The 25,424-nt window shown below is 36.1% G+C and overlaps 1 protein-coding gene across 2 annotated transcripts in view; it reads right to left on the bottom strand.

The window, feature by feature from the left end:
* Positions 1-311: 311 nt before the first annotated feature.
* The window catches only part of LMBRD1 (LMBR1 domain containing 1), a 67,788-nt gene continuing 42,675 nt past the window's right edge, over positions 312-25,424 (bottom strand). For both annotated transcript variants that reach the window (XM_005483934.4, XM_014264962.3), the window contains exons 9-16: positions 24,940-25,092; positions 20,420-20,484; positions 19,555-19,657; positions 18,451-18,555; positions 17,865-18,014; positions 12,709-12,784; positions 2,257-2,348; positions 312-2,097 (exon numbers count right to left, since the gene is read on the bottom strand). In XM_005483934.4, coding sequence (XP_005483991.2) covers positions 1,978-2,097; positions 2,257-2,348; positions 12,709-12,784; positions 17,865-18,014; positions 18,451-18,555; positions 19,555-19,657; positions 20,420-20,484; positions 24,940-25,092 — 864 coding nt within the window. In that variant the 3' untranslated portion in view covers positions 312-1,977. The remainder of the gene's footprint in view (positions 2,098-2,256; positions 2,349-12,708; positions 12,785-17,864; positions 18,015-18,450; positions 18,556-19,554; positions 19,658-20,419; positions 20,485-24,939; positions 25,093-25,424) is intronic.

The raw sequence follows: 25,424 nt of genomic DNA, 5'->3' as shown, positions 1-25,424 counted from the left end.
TCTCCCCAGGGCAAAGTTAGGGCAGAATGGATATAACTCTGCAAAGCTGTGTTTTAAGCAAACCTGTAAGTAGGAAGTGATAATTTTTGGTTAAAATGGAAGATGACAAATTAATAAAACCCAGAAAGAAAGGAGGACATCTGAGCATTTAACTTTATTTAAATTGTCTCACATAAGCTTTCCACTAGGGCATCTACAAATAAGTATACTTCAAGTTCTTGCTATGCTCTTGATGCAGCTTCCAGACAGTCAACATCACATTCTATCTTCTGTTTGAATTACTTGAACTCCTCATAACTAATTCCTTGCAAGTTTCTCCAGTTGTCATGTTTAAATAATATTCAGCTAATTCGAGTCAGACAGCTCAGACTGCCTAGTCAAATTTCAGTACCTACTCTCAGTGTTTGAACACATTTCTGTCCTTTCAAATGTCACATGGGTAGCAAACAGACTGATTGATATCAGTTGAGCAGACCTGACTATGTATTTTCAGCTTATAAGCGACCTGCAACACCAGGAGATGGACTCCAGATCCATGTGAGTCCCTTCCAACTCAGCTTATTCTGTGTGTGATTCTTCCACATTGCCACATCAACATTTATATTACTGGAGCAGTTGGCACACAAGGCTTGTTAAAAAATCAGGTTTTGTTGTTCCTATAGTTCGAACATCAGTTCCTTGTGTTCCTGCACGACCTACAAAACTCACCCAAGATCTTCTCCAACAGTGAAACTAAATTAGAATTCAGAAGTTCCTGAGAGCCTGCTGTTCTGAAATACTGCAGAAATAGGCAGGTTGTTCTTGAGATAACTTTAGTGTTTGCAAACATGAAAGCAGGACATAATATTGATAACTACTCTACATTCTAATAACTATTTAACAATTAGTCTTACAAAAAAGACTAATAACCTTTCCATGTGCTTGCATAGACTGTAATGTCCCTCAGGTAGCATTAGAAGCTTAAAAGCCTGTCCTTGTAAACATTTTCTCTTTCAGAGTCTGTCAAAGGATATATGAAGATTTTTTTCATCCTTAGAAATATAGCTCAGTAACTATATAGCTAAAATAGGATTAATTTACAAAGACAACACGAATGACAAATATTTCTGAACTGTGTTTATATAAACATATTGGTTTGTAAACAAATTGACAACATTTACTTTAAATATTGAAAGAACTTCAAACTAGACAATTTGCATTAAAGAGAAAAATACGTTAAAAATTAATCACATCTTAATTATTCCATTGGTTATGACTAGATCAGGCACCTGGAAGTTTCAGAACTTAACACTAAAACAATACATCAGTGCTGAATATTGTATTTTACACTATGATTTCCTTTGAGAGAGCAAAAGCCACCTCAGAGTTACCAGCAGATTTCCATGGTAACTCAGTGGAAATCACAGTATGAAAATTACTTATTTTTCACAGATTGGAAACTCACCGTTTAAACAATATTTTTGGCATACTTTAATGGAAAGTCTCTTGTTAGCTCTAGTTTTATACAGAAGTTACAGCAAAACTAATGCAGAAGTTAACTCAAGTCCTTCTGAAAATGTAAACTTCATCCAAATCTTTCCTGCACTGTTTGCACTGTTTTGCAGGATTTTAGTTGTATTTATGAATAAAAAAGTCCTACAAGTTAAGCATGAAAGTATTTAAGAAAACCTAAGTGAACAGAAAAGCATTGTGAATTATGAAATAGTTACAAGAGTTCATCAAATTATACATCAGAAGGTTACACATATGTTTAATCATAAAACAATATTTTCTATATATTACTCAAAGTCAGTTTCAACATTTGTTCTCATTTAACAGTGATACTCAAAGTGATATTCAGGTTTTTTATCCCTTTAAGTGAGTACACTTATTTCATTTATTTTTACAGGTGCAAAGATGCTTATCTGGACACAAGTTCCACATGGGCATGACTCTCAATGTAATTTTACATTTTTTCATCTTGAAGGCAAAAGGCTGTCAATGGTAATAAACAGACAGTTCATCATCACTCATATCTGAATCATCATCATCTACTTCACCTTCAATGACTGATTTCTTGCCTTTGCAGCATGAAACAATTAATCCAATTAAAAAGACCTGCAAATTTAAAGTAAAAAGTGTTATGTTATTGAGTTCAGGGGCACATAAATGCAATATAAGTAAAACAAATGGTAGTGTGGTGATGCAAATGATGCAATGGCAACTACTGTAAATTACCCAACTCGATTCAGAGGTCTCCAAATTTCAAGTACTTACTGCAATGAATGCCCAGTTCCCAAAGTAATAGGCTGCACTGAAGAACCAAAATTTATGAAGAAAGAGGTACGTCCGAGTGACAATACACTGATCTAAATGGAAAGGAAATAGTACTGATTAACACAGAACAACAAAATCAGCTTAATACCATATAGTAGGGTAATATTTTAGCAACATTCAGCAATATTTAACTCTGCAGAACAATTACACTCTATTACATCGAATTCACTCTCCTACCAAGGACGAGGAGAATTTACCACCAAGAATGTACACAAAAAGGACACTTGTTACAGGGTAGTGACCATGACAGGTTACACAAAGCTACAAGTTGCATAGGTAACCCTATTACTACTCGGGACAATTTCCCATGCAGATGTGTCAATTATTAATTAGAATTGGTCCAAAAGGGAACTCACTTTCCATTTTATATAAACCACAGCCATACAAAGCAGGTTCTGGATTAAAACACAGATTTTAGGACTTGGAAAAACTGCGTTGCTACCAGGATTACATAAGCTTTGTAAAAAATCAAATGTCAATTAATTACATGCACACAAAAAAACTCCAACATGTACTGGGCCTTTTGCAACTCAGATAACAGAAGTCTTATTTGTACACAAGACCTGATTGTACTGGTTAAACCTTACTTCTCTAACAACAAGAATATTAAAGTAGGATTTTCTGATGCGGGTGTATTGTCCTTCATTTCTAACTGGGAGGTTTTAAAATTAAGAATCAAATTTCCAAGGAATTTTCAAGATGCAGATAGAGAGAGTAAAGGCTTGTACAGGACACTGGCATTCAAGGGGTCATGCTAGAGGATGGCCAGCAGCACATGCAAGCCAGTTCATTCATCTCTCAAATGCAAGGAAGGGCATGCACTGAGTTCAGGCTAAGCTAAAACATCAATTCCTGGTTGGTCATCTTGTTTTTTTATCCTTTGCTTACTATGCTTCAAACCCCACTTAAAGGTCATCTCAGAGCAGGAACTGGTGTGCAAACATGTTGAACACCAGAGAAAGTCAGCAACCCAGAAACTGCCTGTTTGTCCCTGAGTTCAGACCCCAGGTTGGGAAATATTCCCCAGGAGCAGCTGAAGTAAAGATTTCCTGCCTTCTAAAGCTCAGAGTGATACACTACTTTTATAATTACATAGCTCACTTTTCACAGCCATCTAAGGAAGAAATGCCACTGAAGTGAAGATACTTCAGAATTAAAGATAATATTGTCAATACCATCTGCAGCTCTCCAGCTGGTTACTTGAATTAAAAAAAAAAAACTAAAAGATCTTCAGATGGCACTTCATAATAATTGGATTAAATAGATTATGATAAATATTTTGGAATAGTTTGACCTTGCGAGAATATTTCTGTGCAACATTACAAGAGACGATAACTAAATTTTAGCTATTGTTTCTGAACAAATGTTACTTAATAGGCTGACATGACATTTTTCATTAACTGATTCCTCCATATGACTCAATGTAGAATAAGTTATAATGAATAGCCTAAATTAAGATAGCTACTTACTATCCAGAATGATCAATGTGAGTATTAGATGTCTCTTGATCATGTGGAACAAAAGTACAAATGGAAAGCTACCAAGCCTCCAACAGATACTGTATTTTTTTTTCATTTTTAAAATGTCACCATTTAAAAAATACAGTATCTTCTATGTACATATGTAGAGCTGATCAAGGAACAAAGCTAAACAGCCAGGATTCAAGACAGAAGAATTTTAAAATGAAGAATGACAACTACAAATAGTCATTACTACTAGAAGAGTCAACTATTTTTTGTTTTGAGTCCACTGATGAAGTTTTTCATTACGGTAAGAAATAGTTACATTTAATGTGCTATTTTCAAATTAAGGCTTCTTTCAGGAAGTGAATTAGCTAGCTTATGATGAATTACAATGATAATTCTGTTCAAAGCCAAATATTAAAGTCTAAAACATGATTGTGTGCACAGAAAACTCAAACTGTTAGAACTTACTGCTGAGGTCAGTCTTTTATACATCTCAAAACACACTAAGCTTTCACAAAAGTATGTAGAAGGAAATAGTTTCTTAGGGAAGAGTTACACATCATCGTGAACAATCTAATTTATAAACATTAGCTTTATTTGAAAGTCAATACTGTACACTTGTTTTACTTGTTTATTAATCAACTAGACAACAGATTATACCCTCTGTAAATCCACAGATGAAGCTTGGGAGAAATAAAGCGCAGAGGTCCAACACATTAGATGGTCAGATTTAGGAGAGGGCTGTTTTCAAGCCCCTGGAAACTGCCCTCAAAGTTGAATGGAGACAGGAGCCCTGCACCTAGAACAAAGGGACACCATGCAATAGTGCAGGCTCAGGGCTGGCCAGATGAAATGCAACTGTGAGAGAGTGACCTCATCTCCCAGTAGATAAACAGAACCTGTAGCTACCAGTGTTCACCTATAACTCAGAAGTGTAACTGAGTATCAGGCTTCACTGTCTGGAATGCAGTGAAACTCCACGAAACTGATCAGTTCCACCACTGTGACAAACTGCATCTGCAGTGGTGCCACTTTGGGCTGCCCACTACAAAAGCAGTGTGCACTTATTACAGGTACAAATCTAGTGGAGAACCACTGCAACAGCTTAGAGCACACAGCAGACAATGAAGATGTGTTCTTGCAGCTTGAAGTAAAGGTGCTAGCAGGTGTCTTACTGCTGCCTCTGCTGTCTAGTAGGGACTTAAAGTATTAAATGAGATTCCTCCTGGAGTTGTGCATAACAGTACAACAGATGACAGAGCTGCACCAAGAAATAGTAGGAGGCAATCAGCATAGGCAAACATCGAAGCAGGCAGTCCCTCAGAAATTCAAAGCTGGATGGATGTGAGCAACCTGCACTCCTTGCCCCTTGCTGGGAGGCTGGACCAGACAACCTCTTAGGTCCTGTGCGTACTCAAAATCATTACATGAAGGTAGATATTAAAACAACACAAATCTAAATACCAATGGTATTTTTGGATGGAAAACCCCAGAATAAGAATGTTATCCAAAGACAGATGAAGTCTATGTCCCCAGATTCAAGCAAAACTTAGTTTTACTTAAAATACACTCAAAACTATTTCCAAAGGAAAAGCTGCATCCTTACTGTGCTTGAACATCTAAGCACCGCAAAATTTCAGACGCTAGAAGCATAGAAGGCATAGCTTCAGGTATCCAAGAACACTCATTTCACACAGCCTTGCTACCAAAAAATCCAAACCTTGCTGTCAATAAATCAAGCTTTTTGCAAATCACAGCAAAAAGGAGCTGCTCTTTGAAGGTTCTAGGTATGGCTTTGTATCACAGATCAAATTGCTGAGATAAAGCAAGCTTCAGGAGTCTCTACAGCAGGATATTAACAGGTATATTAAAAATTTCCCCATTTTGTACCTATCATCTCACAACCTAACATCTTGATTGATATTTCATAGTGTTCGGATCACTCCAGTGCTTCAGAAGTCCACAGAAGTTTATGGTAAAGACTGTATTTCACATATCACTTCCTCATTTCTCTGGAAACAGATTCATGGAATGACAGCAACAGCTGTCCCAGACACAAATACAGGATTTTTTTCTTTTCTTGTTGGCTAAACAGTAAAATTACTACATTCTTAATTGCCCCTTTGTCATTAGTTTTTACAAGTTCTTTTTTAATATACTATTTGAGCATATCCCCACTTATTCCATATTCTTCTCTGCTGTGATATATATGCCCACACACATATACACACAGAATTAACAGTAGCCTCATTCAGCTGCTGAACCTGTCTTTGCACTTGACAATCCAGCCCTCCACTGTTGCTACTTCTCTGGTTTCACAAGCTAAAATTAATCACCTAAACAAAGCTTTTACAACTTTTGGGTTGTGGCATCCAATACCAGTTATCTTTTTCTCAGCTAATTTCTCCCAGAAACTGTTTAAATTTCAATTCATCGCTCATTCAGCTTTCACAATAATGCCACTATTAAACAGCTTTAACACCACTTGCTTCAAGGTTAACTTTGCAATAAAATGACACCTTTGATCCATTATCAGACTGAAAAGCATATTAGAACACATACTACTACTCACTATATAGAGCAGGGATTTGAAAATATTTCCCAACTGGTTGTATGTAGCTACAATAAGTCCCCACTTAGGGATGTGAATCACTAAGCTTCCAACACTTCAAGCTGACAGCACTTTGAAGTACTACAGAGCACAACAGAAGCATGAGTATCAAATCACTCAGATGTTAAACAACAGTTTGCAGCTATCTAAAATCTTCTAAAATCTAGGTCTAATATACAAGTAGAAAAAGCTGCCTGCTGTTTCATCCCAGTTGTCTGGCTTTGGTGCAGCTTTTTCTTGCTTAGCTGGAAGTGGTAGTGAGATGGCACCTAAATTAGACCTGTAGAGACCAAAAGTCTAGCCAGATAAGCCTAGTCCAAAAAGCTCTTATTCGACAGAAGCTGCTCAGTAGGTCTGGAATCAAATCCTGACAAAGGAAAGTATTTAGCAGGCTAAGGAGGAGTCAGAAACCTGGAAACCAGGAACTAATAAGGAGTGGGAAAAAGCTATTTGGGACAAATTATTTAGAAAGCAAACTCTCTTTTCAGTGCTTCAAGCTACAGGTAAATTGTGTATGATGCTTCTCATGGTCTATCTGCAAATCAATCACAACCTCATATAAAACTAGACAGACAGAAAAAATTATGTAATCAATGTGAATCAGTCTGGTTTTATAACAAATAGATCTGATTTTGTAATAAAAGTTAAAAGTCTGGATAACCAATAGCTATTTGCAGTTATTTTACAGTAAAAACAACTGCAGCAGTCACAAAATTTCTTAATGATAATTACACATAATGAATGTTTACATTAAATGGCTCAAGAATTTTTAAGTCACATCAGTGCTATGGCAGGGCTTTATAGCATAAGGAGGCTTCCAGTAGAATCCTCCAAGATTCTGTGCTGAAAGAAGAAAAAAGTCACTAATCAAAGTAACTTAATGCTAAATAATAAAAATAATATCCTATTGAATGATCTGAGTGTCACATTTTTCCCCCAATTGTCAAATTTAAATGAAGTGACATGTAGGAACAGGATTTGCATCTATGTATGAATGAAGTATTTAGCTGTAGAAAGAAGGTTCTGCATCTTACAACCAAGCACAAAAACTTTATCCAAACATAGCAAGAGTTTTCACTACTTCCCTCTACACATTCAGAGAGTCTGTCAGTCCTTTTTTGGCTGTTTTTGATTTGGAGTTCATCCTAGCACAGTTATGGCATTATAATGCTAAATTTCATCCAGCTATAAGGTTTCTATTCCACTTTGGTTACAGAGGATCAGTGAGGGTGCCAAGATTTGCATGTATTAACAGACTAGGTGAAAAACATTTAATGAGATTTGAAGAGCTATACCTGTTAATCTCATTTTTCATAAGTTTAAAGGATGACTTGATTTTAATGTTTATTAAGTACCCTCAAGTGAGGAAAATACTAATGCTACAAGTCCGTGTATAAAGTGAAAAGGTACAGCACTTGCCAAAAGCTAAATCTGAAGTCACTTTAATTCCAAAGAGATAATACCCAGTTTCTACAGGGAAGCAATAAACCATTGGATCAGCCTGCTGATGGAAAGAGTATTCTCAGTGCTTTTTTTGAAAGTAGAGATCCTTTGAAACATTGTGTACAACTGAGTTAATTACAAGCACTGGCCACATGGGTTTTAACACAAGCCATAATTGTTACTTCACACCTATGAACTGCCACCTTAAACTTCAAGTTCTTCAAGAGGTATTTTCTGACTCTCCCTTGAAAACCTTATTTTAAAGTAACTAGAGGCAAACAATTCTTATTATAAGGATGTAGCCAGTGATAAACATCAAAGGCAATACTCTAGGGATGAATACAGATGTAAAACTCTACAAAGGAAGCAGCAGACAGCCTAACCTACTCTTTTCATTCTTACCAAAACCTCCTCCTTTAGGAAAAATAATTGTTGGAATTGACATATCTAGACCTATATCTAGATGTCAGTGAACAATGTACTGCAAAAAGATATTTATAGCAGTCTTAGCTGTTCATATTGTTTACAGGTGCCAAAAAGGGCTGTGTTTAGATATGCACCACTGTGCTTATCTATATGGAGTTCTTATGGTTATAGAGGACTTAGAAAGTGTTATGTTTAAGTAAAGATTCAGGGTAGAGTACTAGGGAAGTCATTCACAAAGCAACAGGAAAATGTAAAGTACTCACTAAAATCCTTACTTTAAGATTTTGTAACTTTTCAAATTAATTAATGTGGAACGACAGTTTAGCAGTGATAACCTATAGTCATATAACGCTTCATACAAAATTACTAATATAATGATAATAGAGGCTTCTTAGAAACTTGTTTGTGGTTTCCCTCTGCACATCTCCTGCATTTCTCTAGAAGAGAAACAGAATATGCTCCTGTTTTGGCATTTGTATTTGAGCCTCCTTTCTAGCTTGAGTAACGTCTATATCTAGTCTTTATTCAGGCAAAAATAAAGCCAGAGGTCCTGAACACTTTGACTTCTACCTAATAAGTGTGTCTTAAAAGGCAGCACAGATCAAGTAATTTCAAAGCCTAAGAAATGAGATTTTTTTTCTCACTTCACATGTAGCTCCAGATCAGCTCAGGTCTCTGAAAAAGGCCTAGCAGATAGACTGCACCCAGCATGTAACAGGCCTTGGGCAGGGCTCATTTCCTCAATGAAAGAGGAGAATCCAAGGGGGATTCAGAGCAAGTTATGCATTTAAAGTGAGTGATGCTTAAAAGCTAGATCTTTTAACCTAGAAATAGGAAGATAGTGTTTGTCAGATCTCACAGTTCAGGCTTGCAGCTGAGTCATTGCTCATTTACATTAAATCCCATTAACCTGTTAAAGTAAACCTATACCAAGTTTTCAACACATTAATCCTGCTGCCAAGAGGCTTAATCAAATAATTGAACTTCTTTGCTTTACCTTATATTCAAGTGACTTGTGGACCCAACATTTCAGCTGTCATTAGCCTTGAGAACAGTCATCAAATGATATTTTTGCCCAAGTGTATTGAACATGGAAAACGAAAGCTTGTTTTGCCTATAACAAATATAACTTAGAACAAAAATAATTTGCTGCCCCCAAAAGACTACTTAAAGAGCCTTTTAAGGTAACCAAAACACAAACTTTTTGTGCAAGATGGTTAACTAAAAAAAGGTACTTGACTTAAAAGATGTACCCTGCTCTATTATTTTTTGTCTTTATTCTGTTTCATGTAGTTACACTATTATGGCCCTTATCTGAGTATAAAAAAGATTTACCTCCTGCATATCAGGAGTAAATAGAGACAAGCTTCACTGAATGAAAGCAGATAGCAATGCTAAAACATATATATAACTGTAAATACTCATGAATGTGTTTTCTGTAAGATTGCATTTTAACTGCCTTGTGTTTCTCCAGGAAGTGAAATTGTCCTTTGGACCAAGCAAAACATTTATTTGAAACAAATCTACAGGAAACACTGCCCAATACAGCCTGAAGTATTAGCTGTTACAACTTGATCAGGTCTCTTCTACCATCTCAGAAAAACACCAATAATTTACTTAGTAACAGTAAGTAGAGACCATATCTCCAACATCTGAGCATTCAGTAAGACAGCAGATTGCTTTAAGCTTATCTATTAGCACAGCCATTAAAAGGTCATTGCTTGCTTTATGTTTAAGGAAAAACACCCGTTAAAATTAAATCAGTTTAAGTGGAACAAAATTGAGGAGACAAATCAATGTTTGCATGTAGTTATAGTTCACTGGTTTACAAAAAACCCTAGTACCAAAGAAGGCAATTCAAACTGAAAGTACTTGACCAATCTTTCTTTATCCTGAAGTTATTGGCATCTATTTTTGCCCACATCTACTATCCCTAAAAATAAGAGAAATTGTATTTAAAAGTTTAGTTCCTACCTTTGAAATAAATCTGACTTGTCAAGATGCTCTGTCTGATCACAGAAAAGAGTAGCATCTACTTTTCACTAGTTTTGTTACCAGCTATTAAAAATTGCAGGTATTCCAAGGTAAGGATTACATCTTCAGTTTCTAAAACTGACTAGATTAAACAATCATTGAATTGTTTTCACTGATGCAACTTTTTTAAAAAAGTTGATTGTTACAAAATAAACTTTTCTTTCAGTTATAAAAATACCTGAATGGCCTGAATGTATTACCTACAGTTAACACAACTCTACTTAAGCCTTTTGATCACATTGATATTCACATTTAAAAATATCCACCCATTTTCTACTTATACTAGCTCAGCACAGGACAGCGTATCAACAACTTCATCTCTTCTCTATTAAGAAAGGAGACCATGACTCAGAGATAGCCACTGCAACAACATTATGACAAACCAAACCCATCATTTATACAAACCAACTTCTGTTCAGTACATCAGAAGACTAGTTTTAAGCATCAGCATATTGTTTCCATTGATGAAAGTAAACTACAAAAGTAAATCATGTAAAGTATTAAAAGTATTCCAAAAAATTCAAGTATGGGTGGAATTGAGCAAGTTTATTTAAATCTAACCCCAGTTTCTATAATTAAGCAAAGTCATAGGAAATCAGACTATTTTAATTTCTCTCACAAAGGTCAAGACTAACAAGCTTATCAATGCCAGTGAGTATATTCTGCTTTCAGCAGATACTGGCCAAGTCAAGAAGCTGCTTACAAGAAACAAACATCTGTACAATTTGGACAAAAGTGATCTCATTTTGAAAGGCAACAAATTTGTTGTTCTAAATTTTGCCAGAGTTTCTATATTTAATCAAAAAAACAGGACAGCCTAAACATTAATTGAACAATTCTATTTGTCAAAATATCTAAATACTTGAAACTGCATTACGTCTAAAAAGAGCCATCAAAAAAAAAGAATTAATGTTTTAATTAAGGGGAAAAAACGGGGGAAAAAAATATCACCCTTGGGAAATGCTACGAACCAGCAGGAACATGACTAACATATATACTAAATTTGAAGATACACACAATAAATTTGAAGATGAATACAAGGGAACTGCCTTGAAGAAGAGACCTGGCTTGACAGACTCAGAACAAAGAACTAATGGTCCAGTTACCTCTTCTAGAACAAAAATAAATTAATTTTCATATTTTCCAATAATAAAAGTAGAGAAAAACTGAGTGGGTATTAATAACTCTAAGAAGCAGTCAAAAAAATCAGGTGTTACAGAATACTGATAATAAGAGGAGAACACAGGACAACTATTTATCTTTTCTATTAAACCAACAGTGTAAAGCATTTTCAGCTTTACATACAGATGACTTTCAGCTCCTCTGTATGAACAGCAATTGTATTGTGAGTGCATAATACAATTGCTGTTCGTACAGAGGAGCTGAAAGTTGGCCAGAGTAAGAACAATTGGACGCTTGGGTTCAAAAAAGTCTGGACCATTCTGAAGGGTACAAATCTTATGCTGAGATCAGTGTTAGCAATCAACATGTTTGTGACCTTAAAGAGTACTATCAGTATTGCAATACCTTCTGCAATTCAAACTGTGAAAAAACCGTATATATGCAGAAGGAAAGGAAGTGTAAAGGAACACTGCAAAAAATAAAACCAGCATGATTTCAAGCAGCTTGGTATTTTAATTAAACCAGGCTAGAAGTCACTCACAACCTTACTCAAGTTCCACAGAGGAATAAGCACTAAATAAAATGTTACTAGTCTCAAAAAATAAAAATCAACCACTAAGGCCTGCATAGATAGAAAGTCAAGGAACACTCCAGTACTATCCATCTGCTTGCTAGTCATTACTTAACTCCAGAACAACCATAATACATCTTCTGCCCAAGTAACAGTCAAAAAGGGGGCATTTAGTAATACAGCTGAGAAAATTTATCATTCCCTATTATCCCCAGCATACCTTTAAGAGAATTAGAGAAAAATATTCTAAGATTTCTAGTTCTACAGCTATTGTTGCTCATGGAAGAGCCCACATTTACATCTCATTAAAAATTATGTAATTCTCTTATCTGTAAGTTTCCACTGAGAAGCTCAAACCTTTGTTTTCCTGAGTACCTTGAGAGACCCAATAGAATACTTGTCTGCATGTTTGTATGATACACAGACTCAGTGAAGTGCACTTTCAAGGCTAAGCTATTCACCAGCTGGAGTTTATTTTTAAGATCTTCTACATACACATTAAAGCAAATGTGAGATTTTAAATTTAACTGGAATGCTTTGTTACCCATGGTTTCTACTAAAAATAGTCATTCCTTCAAATGAATAAAGTAAGCTTTAACTTAACTATACATCAAAGCTTCATGTTAGGCAAATGAAAGCCATCACGATAGATTAAGCTGCTTACTACAGCTGAGCATGTACCTATCACAATAGAAATAAAAGCAACTAATTTGTCTTACCTTCAGGTGCATCTGCATCACAGTCTTTAGAAACAAGTGTCACATTCCTTGGCTGACCATCAATTGTCTTATTACTCTGCATTGTAAATATGGAAAATTAGTACATTAGTCTTCCAGAAGTGGTCTTCCATAGACAATGATAATGCAGAAACCAAATATATTTTCCAGTTAATTAATTTAAAAAACCCTTAAGTCTTGTAGACTAATCAAAAGTATTATTTTTGAAAAGCATAAGCACAGTAAGCTGTGAGCAGTAAAACAAGAACACTTCTAAGTATGACTTCATTAACAAAACAATTAATACCTTGTGTTCTTTTTGAAGACTTGTGAAAAATATACTTGAGGTCTGAAAAGAAACCTTTTAACTGAGCATAAAATTAATTTGAAAATCAACTTTGGTGATGAAGACATCACAGAATTGTTAGAAAGGATAATGATAATGAATACAGTTTACTTCTGGTCTAAAAGGAAGATGGTAGCATGCAACATAGTTGGACTGCCAGAGTGGAAGAAGAAAAATTATGCTTGAGTGAACTATAGAAAACCCAAATGTACCTGCTTAAATGTCCCAAATCTTTGGAAAACTGACACTTTCAGGGAACATGAACTCTGTGTTTCACATTTTTGAACAATCAGTGAATAATTTTAGCAGAGTGCAATGTAAATCCTTTGCTCTACAAAGATTTTTTTTATACCTTGATTCACTTTAAAGGGTCATATACCTACTTGTACTTCCTTGTACCCTCATGATTTCCTAAACAGAAAATCCTCTAAAGAAATCAGTAAGAGTCAACACCTTTTCATCAGACTGAAAGAAGTTCCTTAAAACATATCAGCAATCAGTACAAGCTAGCACATAAAACTAAGCTCTAACTTCTCTGAGGAAGTTTATCAATATTAAGCAAATTCAGCTTTCACTTTGAACAGTCAAGAGAAACAACTCAGTGTCTGTACAAAAAAGTAGCAATTTGTACACGCAGCTAATTTTGTTTCATGCAAGGCCATGAAAGTGGGGAGACTGTCCTAAAAAATGGATCTAAATTGAGTATGACTTAGTCACAGGGATTGGAACACAAGAGAATGTGTAGACAAACAACAGGGTAAGAACAGAACACATGAAATTTCCATCATTCAGTGTGCATTTAGCAGTTTCCCATCTCCAGCATGTATTCCAGCTGACTGTCACTATTCCAGCTTACACTGCTGTCACAGCCAGCACTTCTTTCAGAAGAACAGTATCATACCTTGTAAAATTCCGTGGGACACACCAAACGCACAAAACAACCACAACATAGCCATTTCAAAGTTTTGCCTTCCTTATCCTCATTCACTATACCATATTAACAGAACTTTAAATACAACAATCGCTAGACCTATGGGCTTTCTTTGACAACATCTATGCTTTTTTTCCAAGTCTTATATCACTGTTCTCCATGAACACTCCTATAATTTCAGACATTTTTAGTATGAGTATTGCCAGAGTAAAAACTTCAGTGGTCAGTTATCCCATCTACTGCAAAGCAGAAAGCAGGATGCATCAAGGCCAAGCATGAGACAAACCTACAGATAATAACTCAGTATGTGCTTCAAGAGCTGACACATTTTGGACCCTTCAGAAAATAGCAAGCTATTATATAAAGGGTTTGGATACAGCCTGTTACACCTACATGATTAGTTTCTGCTTATATTAAGGACCAAGAACTTGAAAAGATCTGTTTCCACACTTAGCCATCCAAGGCATGATACTTCCGGATTCCTGCTGCTGACAATGGAGAGACTGAGTCCTGCAATTTAGCTCCTCTCCTCCAAATTATCTATGTGATGACTGAAGAAAGAAAGTGATCATTGCTATTCTGGTCTCCAGTCTGGAAAAGTATCCATGTTGCTTATGGCAAGTACTGGCTTTTTAATTCCTGTCTGGGTCAACCAAGTCTTAAAGGTCCACTGGGTACAAATACCAGCAAGCAGTGGTCTTTCTTTCAGACAAAGGCAAATAACCCTTGGCCTTATTGAACAGAAACAGAAATAATACCTCAAGTATTTCTTGCTAGAAAGCTAAGGATGTAACCTAGATGTGGATACAATTCTTTCTTTGTGAAAGGTTATAAAGAGTCATTGCTGATTAACAGTTAAGACAAATTGCTTCAAGAGGTGAAACTAAGCTATTCTTGGTGGCTGAAGAGCTATGGAAAGTTGAACAAATTCCTGCAGAGGGATTCAGTTGGTATGGGCACAACATCCAGAAGAAATTTTCAAAAGTTTCCTACAGACACCAGAGCTGAAGACTCTTTTGATGAATTGGGGTCACATGCTTTGAACACACCAGTGCTCAGAGTTAATAAAGCAAGTAGCCCAGGTCTAGTTAATGTTAATTGCCTCACAAAAGCTCCACTTTCACATATATATATATATTCAGTTAAAAGGAAAGGTTACCAGCACTTCCAAATTTAAAAATTAAAAGCTTTTGCCAAGAGTAACAGTCTCCAAAGGAAACAGTCCAAGATTCAAACAGAAACCTAACCTATCCCATGCATTACTAAGGATTGTGATAACAACCTAGCTTTACACATGACTAGATGTGGAATTACTGTAGAGCAAAGCAGAGGGAAGGAGTGCTCCTTTCACACAGTCTATGAGCCACCAGACTGTCATACACATTTATCAGCCCATCCATCCACTAAGCTTTCCTGGAATAATGCTCATTTATTGCTTGGTTCTTACACACTGTTGGTTACCAGTGGTGAATTCTAAAGGATGAAATCAACTGTAGTGTGAGAGCACAATGAAAACCGGGACTGTCAAAGTGAGCTGGTGCATAGAGTCCTCAGGTTCTCATCATCAGGAAGCCTGCTGTGCCTAGTTCACATGCCCTGCTCCTGGGTTGTGTTCTTGGACATTCCTAAATCCATAATCACCAATTCAATAACTCTGAAGAACCTCTGCATTACTACCTCCACAGAAAAATACCTTGCTTCTCTTCATTCCCAGACTCCATCTCTCCTCACTTCAAAATCTCACAATTTAACATCCAAGTTTCCAAGGTAGTCAGACACAGAAAATGTTTCTGATAAATTCTGAAATACTCTTGGAGAGGATGTTTTCAGAAAACCTTGTATCTATTTGGCATGCCAGAGAAGCCCAGATGCAACTTACCAGCACATTCTTTATGTCTCATGTTATTTTAACAATAAAACCAGTTTCTACTCAAATTAGATTATGTACTTTAAACACAGCTCTTTGAAATGAGACAACTTGAATACTCAGGAGGGCTACCTTGACCAGAACACTTTGTAATCCTTTAAACAGAAAGTTACAGCTCTTCTCAACCATTGCAGCCAATCCTTCTTGCAGTGCTGATCAGGATTACATTGCAATAGCTGCAAGAATGACAAGAGCCTTTCTACTGATGTGCTCTATTCTCTTAACCCTTTTTTTTCTCAGAAATTATTATATTTTTCTTCAGAGACCTCTTGTCACAAACAGCTAACATGCAAGTGTTTAAATCTCAATCCTTCTGCTTCCTGTAATATACACACTTTTATTTTATTCATAAAGCAAAACAAACTGCTAGCTACAGTCTTTATTATTTTCTCTTCAAATCTTCCATGCTAGCTACAAACTTTATGATAAAGCTCTGTGTAAACACACCTAAACTGACTTTCATCTTAGTTTCATGCTACTACTACCCTAATTTTGACAAGTTGAGCCAATGCATACCTAAGCATGTTTATTTTGTGTTAGGTATATTTAGCATAAAATCTAATAAAATGAATTAAGTTTCCTAAACACCAAATATTCACATTCCCTACAGTGATTCTATTACTGTGCTTGGATTGGTATCAGGATGACCAATTGCCCATTACCAGAGAATTCAAATGTAAAGACAGCAGTGAGTAGCATTTACTGAGACCTCCACTTCCTGCAGTGACAATCCTACCACACCAACACATTTAAGCTGACAAGTTCCTCTTCTCTAGTCTATTTAACACTATTCCAATTTCAATTTCTCCTTGTAATCCTTTTGCCCCAAGAATTCTGTATCCACTATTTAAACTAAGAGAATTGATAGTAATAAAGTACAAAAATTACTAATTTGTTGCAGCTGAAGGATGTCAGCATGGTTTGTAGAGCAGGTGTGCTCTCCTCCCACAGGAACACCCTCCCAGAGAATTACAGAGATATTCCAAAAGCTCAAAGCAGCATCCAATCACTTCAATCTCACTGAAATCCTTTCTTTTGACCACTCCAGCTCAACTGTTTTGTCTTTGTGACACTTAAACATCAAACAGCACATCAAGGGATCTTGACTTCACTGTGTCTGAATAAGCAACCAGTTCATAACCTGGTTATTTGTCTACATTTGCAAGATCAGATCTAATGAACTCTATCTCTGTAAGATACCAGACCTTAATAAACAGCCATCCATGAAACCTCTCAAGATGCTTCTGATATGCAACTTTGAACCTTCCCATAAATATGCAGGCTGCCACTCAAACTAAGAAGTAATACAATAATTTAATTCTTCAGGTACAGAAGATGAAAGACTTAAAAAATCAAAACGTTGAAATACACAAAAGTGCAATAACAAAATCAGATTAAATTTTAATTGTTTAATCCTGTAGAATATTTTACAGTGCAAGAACTGCATGGAGTTTCATTAAGTTGGACAATCCAAAGCACCTGAAATGTGATGAATGTGCACACACTTAGCTCCACTCAGTTTATTATTTTCTACTGTACCAATTCTATTCTACTGTCATGATAAAACCATCAACCGTGGAACAGTATTGATTTCATTCTGTACACAGCTTTACACATTCAAAATAATCATCCCTGCAATCACTCAGTAACCTAAGCAGACCAGCACAAGATCTAGTGGAAGCTATCAACTGTCTTATCAGAAGGAGTAAAACGAACCTCAGTTTCACACTAAGTTTTGAGATGACAAAGTCATAATTTCTTGGGAAATTAAGCTGTGTCATATATAGTGCAATCAGTTTCTGGCTTGTGTATTACCAAGAGCCCTTCTAGTATTTAAAAACTGCCTACCAAAATCACTTTGAAAACTGAAAATGCATTTGACTTTCAGAGTTTCTGTAAACAGTACATTTTTAATACAGAAAATAAAATTTAAACAAAAGAAAAAGGCATCTCACCTGTACCAGATATTTCTGACTTCCATACATTACATACTGTGGGGCAAGACTGTAAATCATGTAACTTGTATGAAGAACTATCAACAGAAGTATCATACAGAGAAATAAGAGTGCTTGAGGTCGAGTTTTTCCTCGTCTGATTTTATAAAGCTAAAATCAGAAAAACAAATATTAATACAATAAAATAGCTCTTTTTTTTCCTGAAGGCATTCAGAAAACTCTTTAGTTCAAATAAGTTTTAAATCTACTGCCAGAAGTGGGAGGTTGCTAAAATTATCTTCTGGCAACTTAATTCCAGTGGTTCAAAGCAGGTTTTCAGGTGTATTTACCTAAATTGCAAAGTACAGCTATTCAACCAAATGAAGTTCTATTTGTATTAATGGCCCAAAAGTCTGATAGCTTGGTAAAATGAAACACCTTCCAAAAGCAGTGCAAATGGTACAATAGGCTTTTAGCACTCATTAGGCATACACACAATGCTATTGGCAACATCCCACATTCATGAAACACTACAAAAATCTTAAATATATTCAAGAGCACATATTGTTTAAATATCTGAGTATTAGAAACAAACTCTTTAATTTACCCTTGTCCAGAAGAACCATATTCCCATATTTCGAATCCCTGCCATTGAAGTGAAGATAAAGTACATAACAATGGTTGTGATAAGAATATAATCAAGTGGAAAAACCTAAAACAAGAACACAAGCAGTTAAAAAGGAAAAAAGCTCTTCTCCCACTCAAAACAAAGTAGCTTCTACTTCTATAGCTTATATCTATCTGAGGTAGTCAGAGCCCTGTTTTACATAGCTGACTCCAAATATAGCTAACACAACTTGCTGCTAATAGAGCTTAGACAATTAATCTGGAAAAGCATTAAGCATTTTCATTAATGTAAGACATGCCTTAATTTTGAAGTGTTATGTATTTTTAGACCAAGAAATACTTAATTATTTTAAATACACCCACAGAATGACAAGTCCACAGTAGCAACAATTATTTTAGGATTGCATATTTGTGACTATTTTTCTGATCATATTTGCATACAAAACTTGTATTTACATTAATAAAAGCTTGACATAATATTGCTGCTGAACACTACTTTTCTCAGTGAACTACAAGCTTAGATGTTCAACAGTTTTAAAAGCTATAAGGAAGCAAAGCATTGTGCTGACCCATTACACCAACAATACAGGAATACCTCAACTGGAGGGGGAATAGAGCACTAGCTTAATACCAAAGCTTTTCTTTTTCTCAGTTTACTCATGACAAACTCAAATTTGTACGTGTACTTGTTGCCATCCAACTCTACTAAAGTTAACTGATGCATGGTTTTACATTGGGTTTGCTTCCAAGACTAATGCCTTACTATAATATAGCCAATGTTGCATTTTTTTCAGTGTGCAATATATTAAAAAGTGGAAAGTTGCATTTACTTAACTAAAAAGGCCTAAGTGATAGCAGTTGTCATTCTCTGTTGCCACTGTAGTCTCATCAGATTGATATCAGTTTCAAGCACCGCCTTCCTTGCCCAAACTAGATTTCACTCACCCAAGATTTTCATATCAGTAGATAGTAACTAATAACAAGTTGCCTTGCTTTTACTGAACACACATTTAGACAATATTGTTTTAATGAATTACTTGGGAAGAGCATCCCTACATATGTACATCACCACTTCTTTACTTACCCTTTGAAGAACTGGTAACAGCATATTCAATGGATTGGTCAGATTGGTTCCCAGAATTATAAATCCAGAGTCGAAGCCAGCTGAATGCAGAGCCTTGTCCAAACTGCAGTAATTAGAAAAACTGGGTAAGTACTGTGGCTCTCGCAGAGCTTTGTCTTTAGTTTTAAAAGGGCAACTCAAAAGAAAAAAAAAACAACACAAAACCACAAACTGAACTAATCCCAGAGATGACAGCTGTCTACCATCTATACAGACACATGCTTTGCTTTACCACACTCACAGCACCTGTTTTGTGAAAGATATATTGATTTCTGCATCTCCTCAGCACTTTTGCTTTTCCCTGGTTTAGGTCATAAAGCCTATTTTCCCAGTCTAACAGATCAAAAAGGCCAATATTTGAGACCTTCAGTTAGTGTCAATCCTCACTGACATCTACCAGATTTGCAGCTGGGTATGTTGCTTTTGACACTATAAAACTATTTCTGTGTGTAATGCACATCAAAATGGATTAAACATGTAATTTACTGCAAGATTTTAAGCACCTGTTAACCAGTCAAAGTACCTGCAATAAGACTCATACAAGCAAGCAGAATACTTCTATCATCTGAGTTCAAACTTCCTGAACATATATACTTAATTTCTCTGCTGAACCAGAACTGTTCCCCACATAAAAAATGTTCTTTCTTCAGTTTGCTTTGGTACATTTTGCTCCATTTCAATATAAACTATTATAATGAGAAGTGTAACTCTATTGACAGAAATGTAACATTGAAAAGAAGGGGGTTGAGGCAACCATCCAAATTTTTCTATTAGAGTAGAAACTAGGTAATTTAAATGGTCAAGGAAAATGCTGAAATGCACTTACTTTGACAAGAACAGGGAGACAGTGAAGAGCAAGGCCACAATGATGAAGAACACTCCCCACACAATCTACAAGTAAAAAATTTAAAACAATTTAACTGAAAGTGTCGGCAGTTGATGCAAGAAGTGAACACTTGCCTTTGTTTCAAAAAACTAATGATCTTGGAGCACTTCACAGCTTAAATATACTTGAAACATTAACTTTTTGGTAAATACTTGAGACAAGTGCTCACAAAACTTTTACCATGTTAAACATAGTTTGTCAAGTACTGATATCACATGCTCTAGTGTAATACAAAAATCTACTCCAATGTCAAAAGTGACATTAAGAGAAGAGATGACACATTACATTTCACAAAAATAGCATTTAGCACTGTTCACAACCTGTATTCTCTTTATTATCTGGAAAGCCTTGACTACCCCATGCGTGCCCACCTTCCAACTGGAGGCAACCTGTGCACAGCTTACAAGGAACATCTCACCCTTCCTGAGTAACAGCTCCCTTTGGTAGCACTATTCTGAAATGCACAATGACCAAGACACTTGGGAGTGATGAAAAACTCAACCAATCCCAAATGCCAGGTCTTCATTAAAACACAGAGAAGTGTTTTTGTTATGCCTAACAAATACAGCACTCCCTCCAAGAACTGATTCTCCAAGCCATCTCAACCAGAACACCACTGACTGTGTTTCCTGGATTAGCAGCTAGTTCAGGAAACTGTTCTCCCTCCTGACAGGTTTTCTCCCTCACAATCTTCTCCCCTGAGAGTTTAGGGGATGATACACAGAAGAGAGCCCAGATAGGAAACTCATTCAGTTACAGTTCCAACAGTTTCATTGTATTTTGCTATAAACCCTAGTCATGGAATACAATCAGGTAAGTGCACTGAACTTCCCAAAACAACATTTTCAGATTGCTAGACCTGAGACCTCGACAAAGTCATTTCAAAATTCTAAAGGCAGGTGCACAATGCACGGTCTTCCACGTGAATGAGGGAGTTTCACAGTTTTATTAGCCTCAAAACTTGGCACACAACCATCATGAAAAGGTTAACAACTTTATTACAACTGCTCATTAAAGACTCTCAGGGATACAATACTATTATTGTTCATTAAATTCTGAAGACAAACTTCCATCTGCAAACTCTAACACAATATTAGAACATCACTTACAGAACAACTCAAATTATGTAGGTCTTATTAGATATAGATTTAGAGATCAAAATCAAGGTAAGTATTAAGTTTTGCATTTCCACATAATGAAATGTACTAAGATTTTACCTCTTCGCAGCAAATCCTACTAGGTATTAGCTGTATGGGAAATAGATATTGAAAACCAATAGAGACCGAGAGTCTGAATCTCATAATTCTATACTACCTTCTGCCAGCTATGCCCACTAGACAGGTATTTGTATCACCTCTGGAATATGCCTGTCTTATGAAGTGACATCTAGCACTAAGAAATGCACAAATAGTTAGTACTTGTTTAAAAAGCCTCAAAAATAACTTCCAAAAATTGTTAATATTCATCCTGTAGACAGACACCAAGCTCAGCAAAAGAGGTGCTGCTCCACAGAATGGAGCAAGACATTTCTATTCCAGCCTGTTGAGAGGACTATGCTGGAGCAAATAACCACACTTGGCCCATGGAGAGCCCCAGATCAGAACAAGAGGATATTTTCTAAAGGAAGCTGCAGCCTACAGAGAACCCACATTGTTTCTGAGAGGAACTACAGTTCATGGAGTCCACTCACACTGGAATAGAAACAAAATGTGAAGAGGAAGCAAAGGCAGAGTAGCGTTTTATGGACTGATGGCAACTCCCTATTTCCCCTCTGTGCCACTCCAGAGTCAGGACAAAAGGAGTTGAGCCTTGGAAAGAGTGGGCATCTCTGCTCATGGAGATCTCAAAACAGAGCATTTGACTTCCTCATATTACCTTAGGCATTTCCAGTTTGCTCCCAATAGCTGTGAAGTACACCATGCAAATACAGATGCAATACTGCAAACTTATTATTTTCGAGCAGACTTCCATGTTTCATATCCTATAGTTTTGTTCATAGATTGAGCAAACATAGCTATGTGCTCTGGAGTTTGTTTTCCCTAAAAAAAGTTTTAAAACTCCTATAGTATACGTTTCTCTTGTTGCTGAGAGTATCAGATGAAAGTGTAAGAATCCATAAAAAAGGAAATATCACATTTTGTAGAAAGAAGTTAGACTCCTCATGTTAGAAGAAATTAGGTGTAGAAATTAACAACCTCATGTTGGCCAATACTCAATTCCCTGGGATCTTAAGATGTTACGCTTTTGACTAAAATGAAAACCTAACAGCTTCATCTTTGAGTAAAAGAATCATCAAATGAGGCTTTCTAGTTAAAGAAAAAAGTTTTGCCTTTAGTAACAAACCACATGCTCATAGATACTTAGCAGTAGTAAAACAATTAAAGCAAGAACACTTGAGGACACTATACAAAGACATATGATAACACAATTTTGAATACAGACGCTATGCTAACACTGTAAAAGACCTTGAAGATTAAATGCAATTCCTGAACATGTTATTCTCTTCTGTCAGTCCCAATAAGAGCCAGCAACTCCCATATATTGACCATCCCAAATATAAAGCAGAAAAAGGATCCTCCATCTAGTACTTGCTTCACAGGAAAAATTTTTCTTCAAGTCTGAGAAGCAGCCACATAATTGAACAGTAATATCCAAATTGAAGGCACTGAAGGGGAAAATGTTGTAAAACAGTAAGCAAAGCTCCAGGATACTTTCTGCACTTCTACATTGAACAGAAGTACTACATATGGATATCAAACAGATTTTCACCTTTTCTTAAAGCCCAACTGAACAACTCAAAAGTTATATATCTGCAAAGGCATCCAAGGGCTCTTCAAGCAACACTAAAACAGCTCTGAAATAGCTAACATGCAATTAAGTGATGGACATTACCACCTTCACAGGACAGCTCTAGTCAAAGTAAACAAGTTCTCTGACATGCTTCATAGCACAACCATAGTCTAAGAAAAATCTGTCAGGAAAAATTATCCACCTGCAACTCTGCTTTAGTCTGTGATTCATGAGTCAACTCACAGTGACTGTCACAGTTACTGAGTGGACACAAAGCTTTCAAACCATGAAAACAAGGAGACACTGGAATACCATCCAGACTGTAGGTGATAAGCTGTAACTAATGTTATTATATGCTTTCCTGTGAGAACACAATGAAAGATTCAAGTCCCAGAGACAAAATATATGGCCAACATATTTCTCAAATTTGAGCTTTATGTGAAAAGTTGTAGAAGCTTAATACCTTATATACAAGCTGTATTAAGTATTTTTAAATCAAAAGGAAGTCACCAAACTCTTAAGATGAATAGTTGGGGATATTTGTCCTTTCAATGAAAGACTCAGTCTGTATTTGTAATGTATCATAGCAAGATAACTCCACTAAGAATTGCACACTGAAAGCTTTTGTTCAGCGGCAATTTCAGCCCAGCACTCAGCATTAGCAGCAGCAATGACAGAAGAAATGGTTTACCCACCCCCCTCCCAGCTTTGCCAAAAGCAGCCTACAGTTGAAAGTAATGCTGAAATTTCTTCCTACATCTAGTTGGCAAGAAGTACTTTATATAGGAATACTGTTCATAAAGATACTAGTCTTCAAAACCAGGTATCTACTGAAAATCAAAGTCCTAAGATCAAAGAGACCAAGATAAAAGCTTTACCCCAGTAACCATCTCCTTTGCATCGGTTAAGTATCATGACATTACATTCTACTCAGCTGGCTTGCTATTTATCAAGTAATTCCTTGGCAAGATGCTTGTTCCAAATGCATATATTATCAAAGTGTCTCATTTCTGCTGGATACATGTAATTTAGATTAACCTAAGCTAACTGACAGCCATAGAATTATTCCTTCTTCCCATTTTCATATTTTTGATTCAAAAAGTAAGACATTCAGATTTTCTATGGCAGAAGCACCAAAGTAAATCAGCTAGGATTTGTTCATTTTTAATCTTAATTAGAACTGAGACAAAGTAGAAGGTTTTCCAACAGCTCAGAGTTCACTATTGTTGTAATAGGACACAAAACAAGACACATGCTGGAACATCTAAGGTAAAAAGCAGGGCAGTTGATTTTCAACCTCTAATACTGATAAACTTTCAAAGGTGACAGCAGATTGGAGGATGAAATTGCCACCTCTCTAATGACACTGGTCAAACCAACAGTTCCTCAACTTTCTCCTCTTCCAGAAAAGAATGCAAAAACAATCATTATTTACATGAAAGTGTGTGAGAACTCCATTGCAAAAAATGTAAACATCAGAGGGCTTTGAAGAACTTAGAAGAACAGGGCAACACACTATAGGGCTATCATTGTGTAGTACTGGAGTAAATTTTAAAAAAAGCACAGTTGATATTCAGGGTGGTAATTGATAAACTTCACCTGTGATTTATGTGGGAAAAAGGAAGTTGGAAGTTATTTCAATTTCAGTACCAAAAAGTAAGAAGTTTTACCTTTAGAGGTCGAATAGCTTCACAAGCTTTTGTCCACCAGCTTTTCTCAATAGATTCCAGATGCCTCTCTCTCCTTCGAAGTATCCTTAATCTCTCTTCCAGTTGCTGCAGTGTCCGTCTATCCCTGGACGACAGAGGACGACCATCTCTGCACTGGTAACAAACGAGTGCAAAAGAAAGAGCCACCAAGTCAAGAAAATAGACTTGACAGCTACCTAAATTATTTACAACAACTCTTAAAGAATTACTAGTATATAATTAATGCATGTATAATTTCTATGATTATCAAGAGCATGAAGCACAAAAGTCACAAGCTGCAACAAGAGGAATTCCTATTAGGTGGCAGAAACCACTTTTCATAATAAAAATTTTCAAAATCGTTAAGAGGGTGGAGAGTCTCCATTGTTAGAAATAGTTTAAAAGCACAGTCATTATCTAAATAATCTGATCTAACAAGAAAGAGATGCATATTTTGTGTGGAGGGT

Source organism: Zonotrichia albicollis, chromosome 3 (assembly GCF_047830755.1).
Source record: "Zonotrichia albicollis isolate bZonAlb1 chromosome 3, bZonAlb1.hap1, whole genome shotgun sequence".
NCBI lineage: Eukaryota > Metazoa > Chordata > Aves > Passeriformes > Passerellidae > Zonotrichia > Zonotrichia albicollis.
Note: the sequence above shows the minus strand (reverse complement) of the source record. Positions and strands in the feature narration are given on the sequence as shown.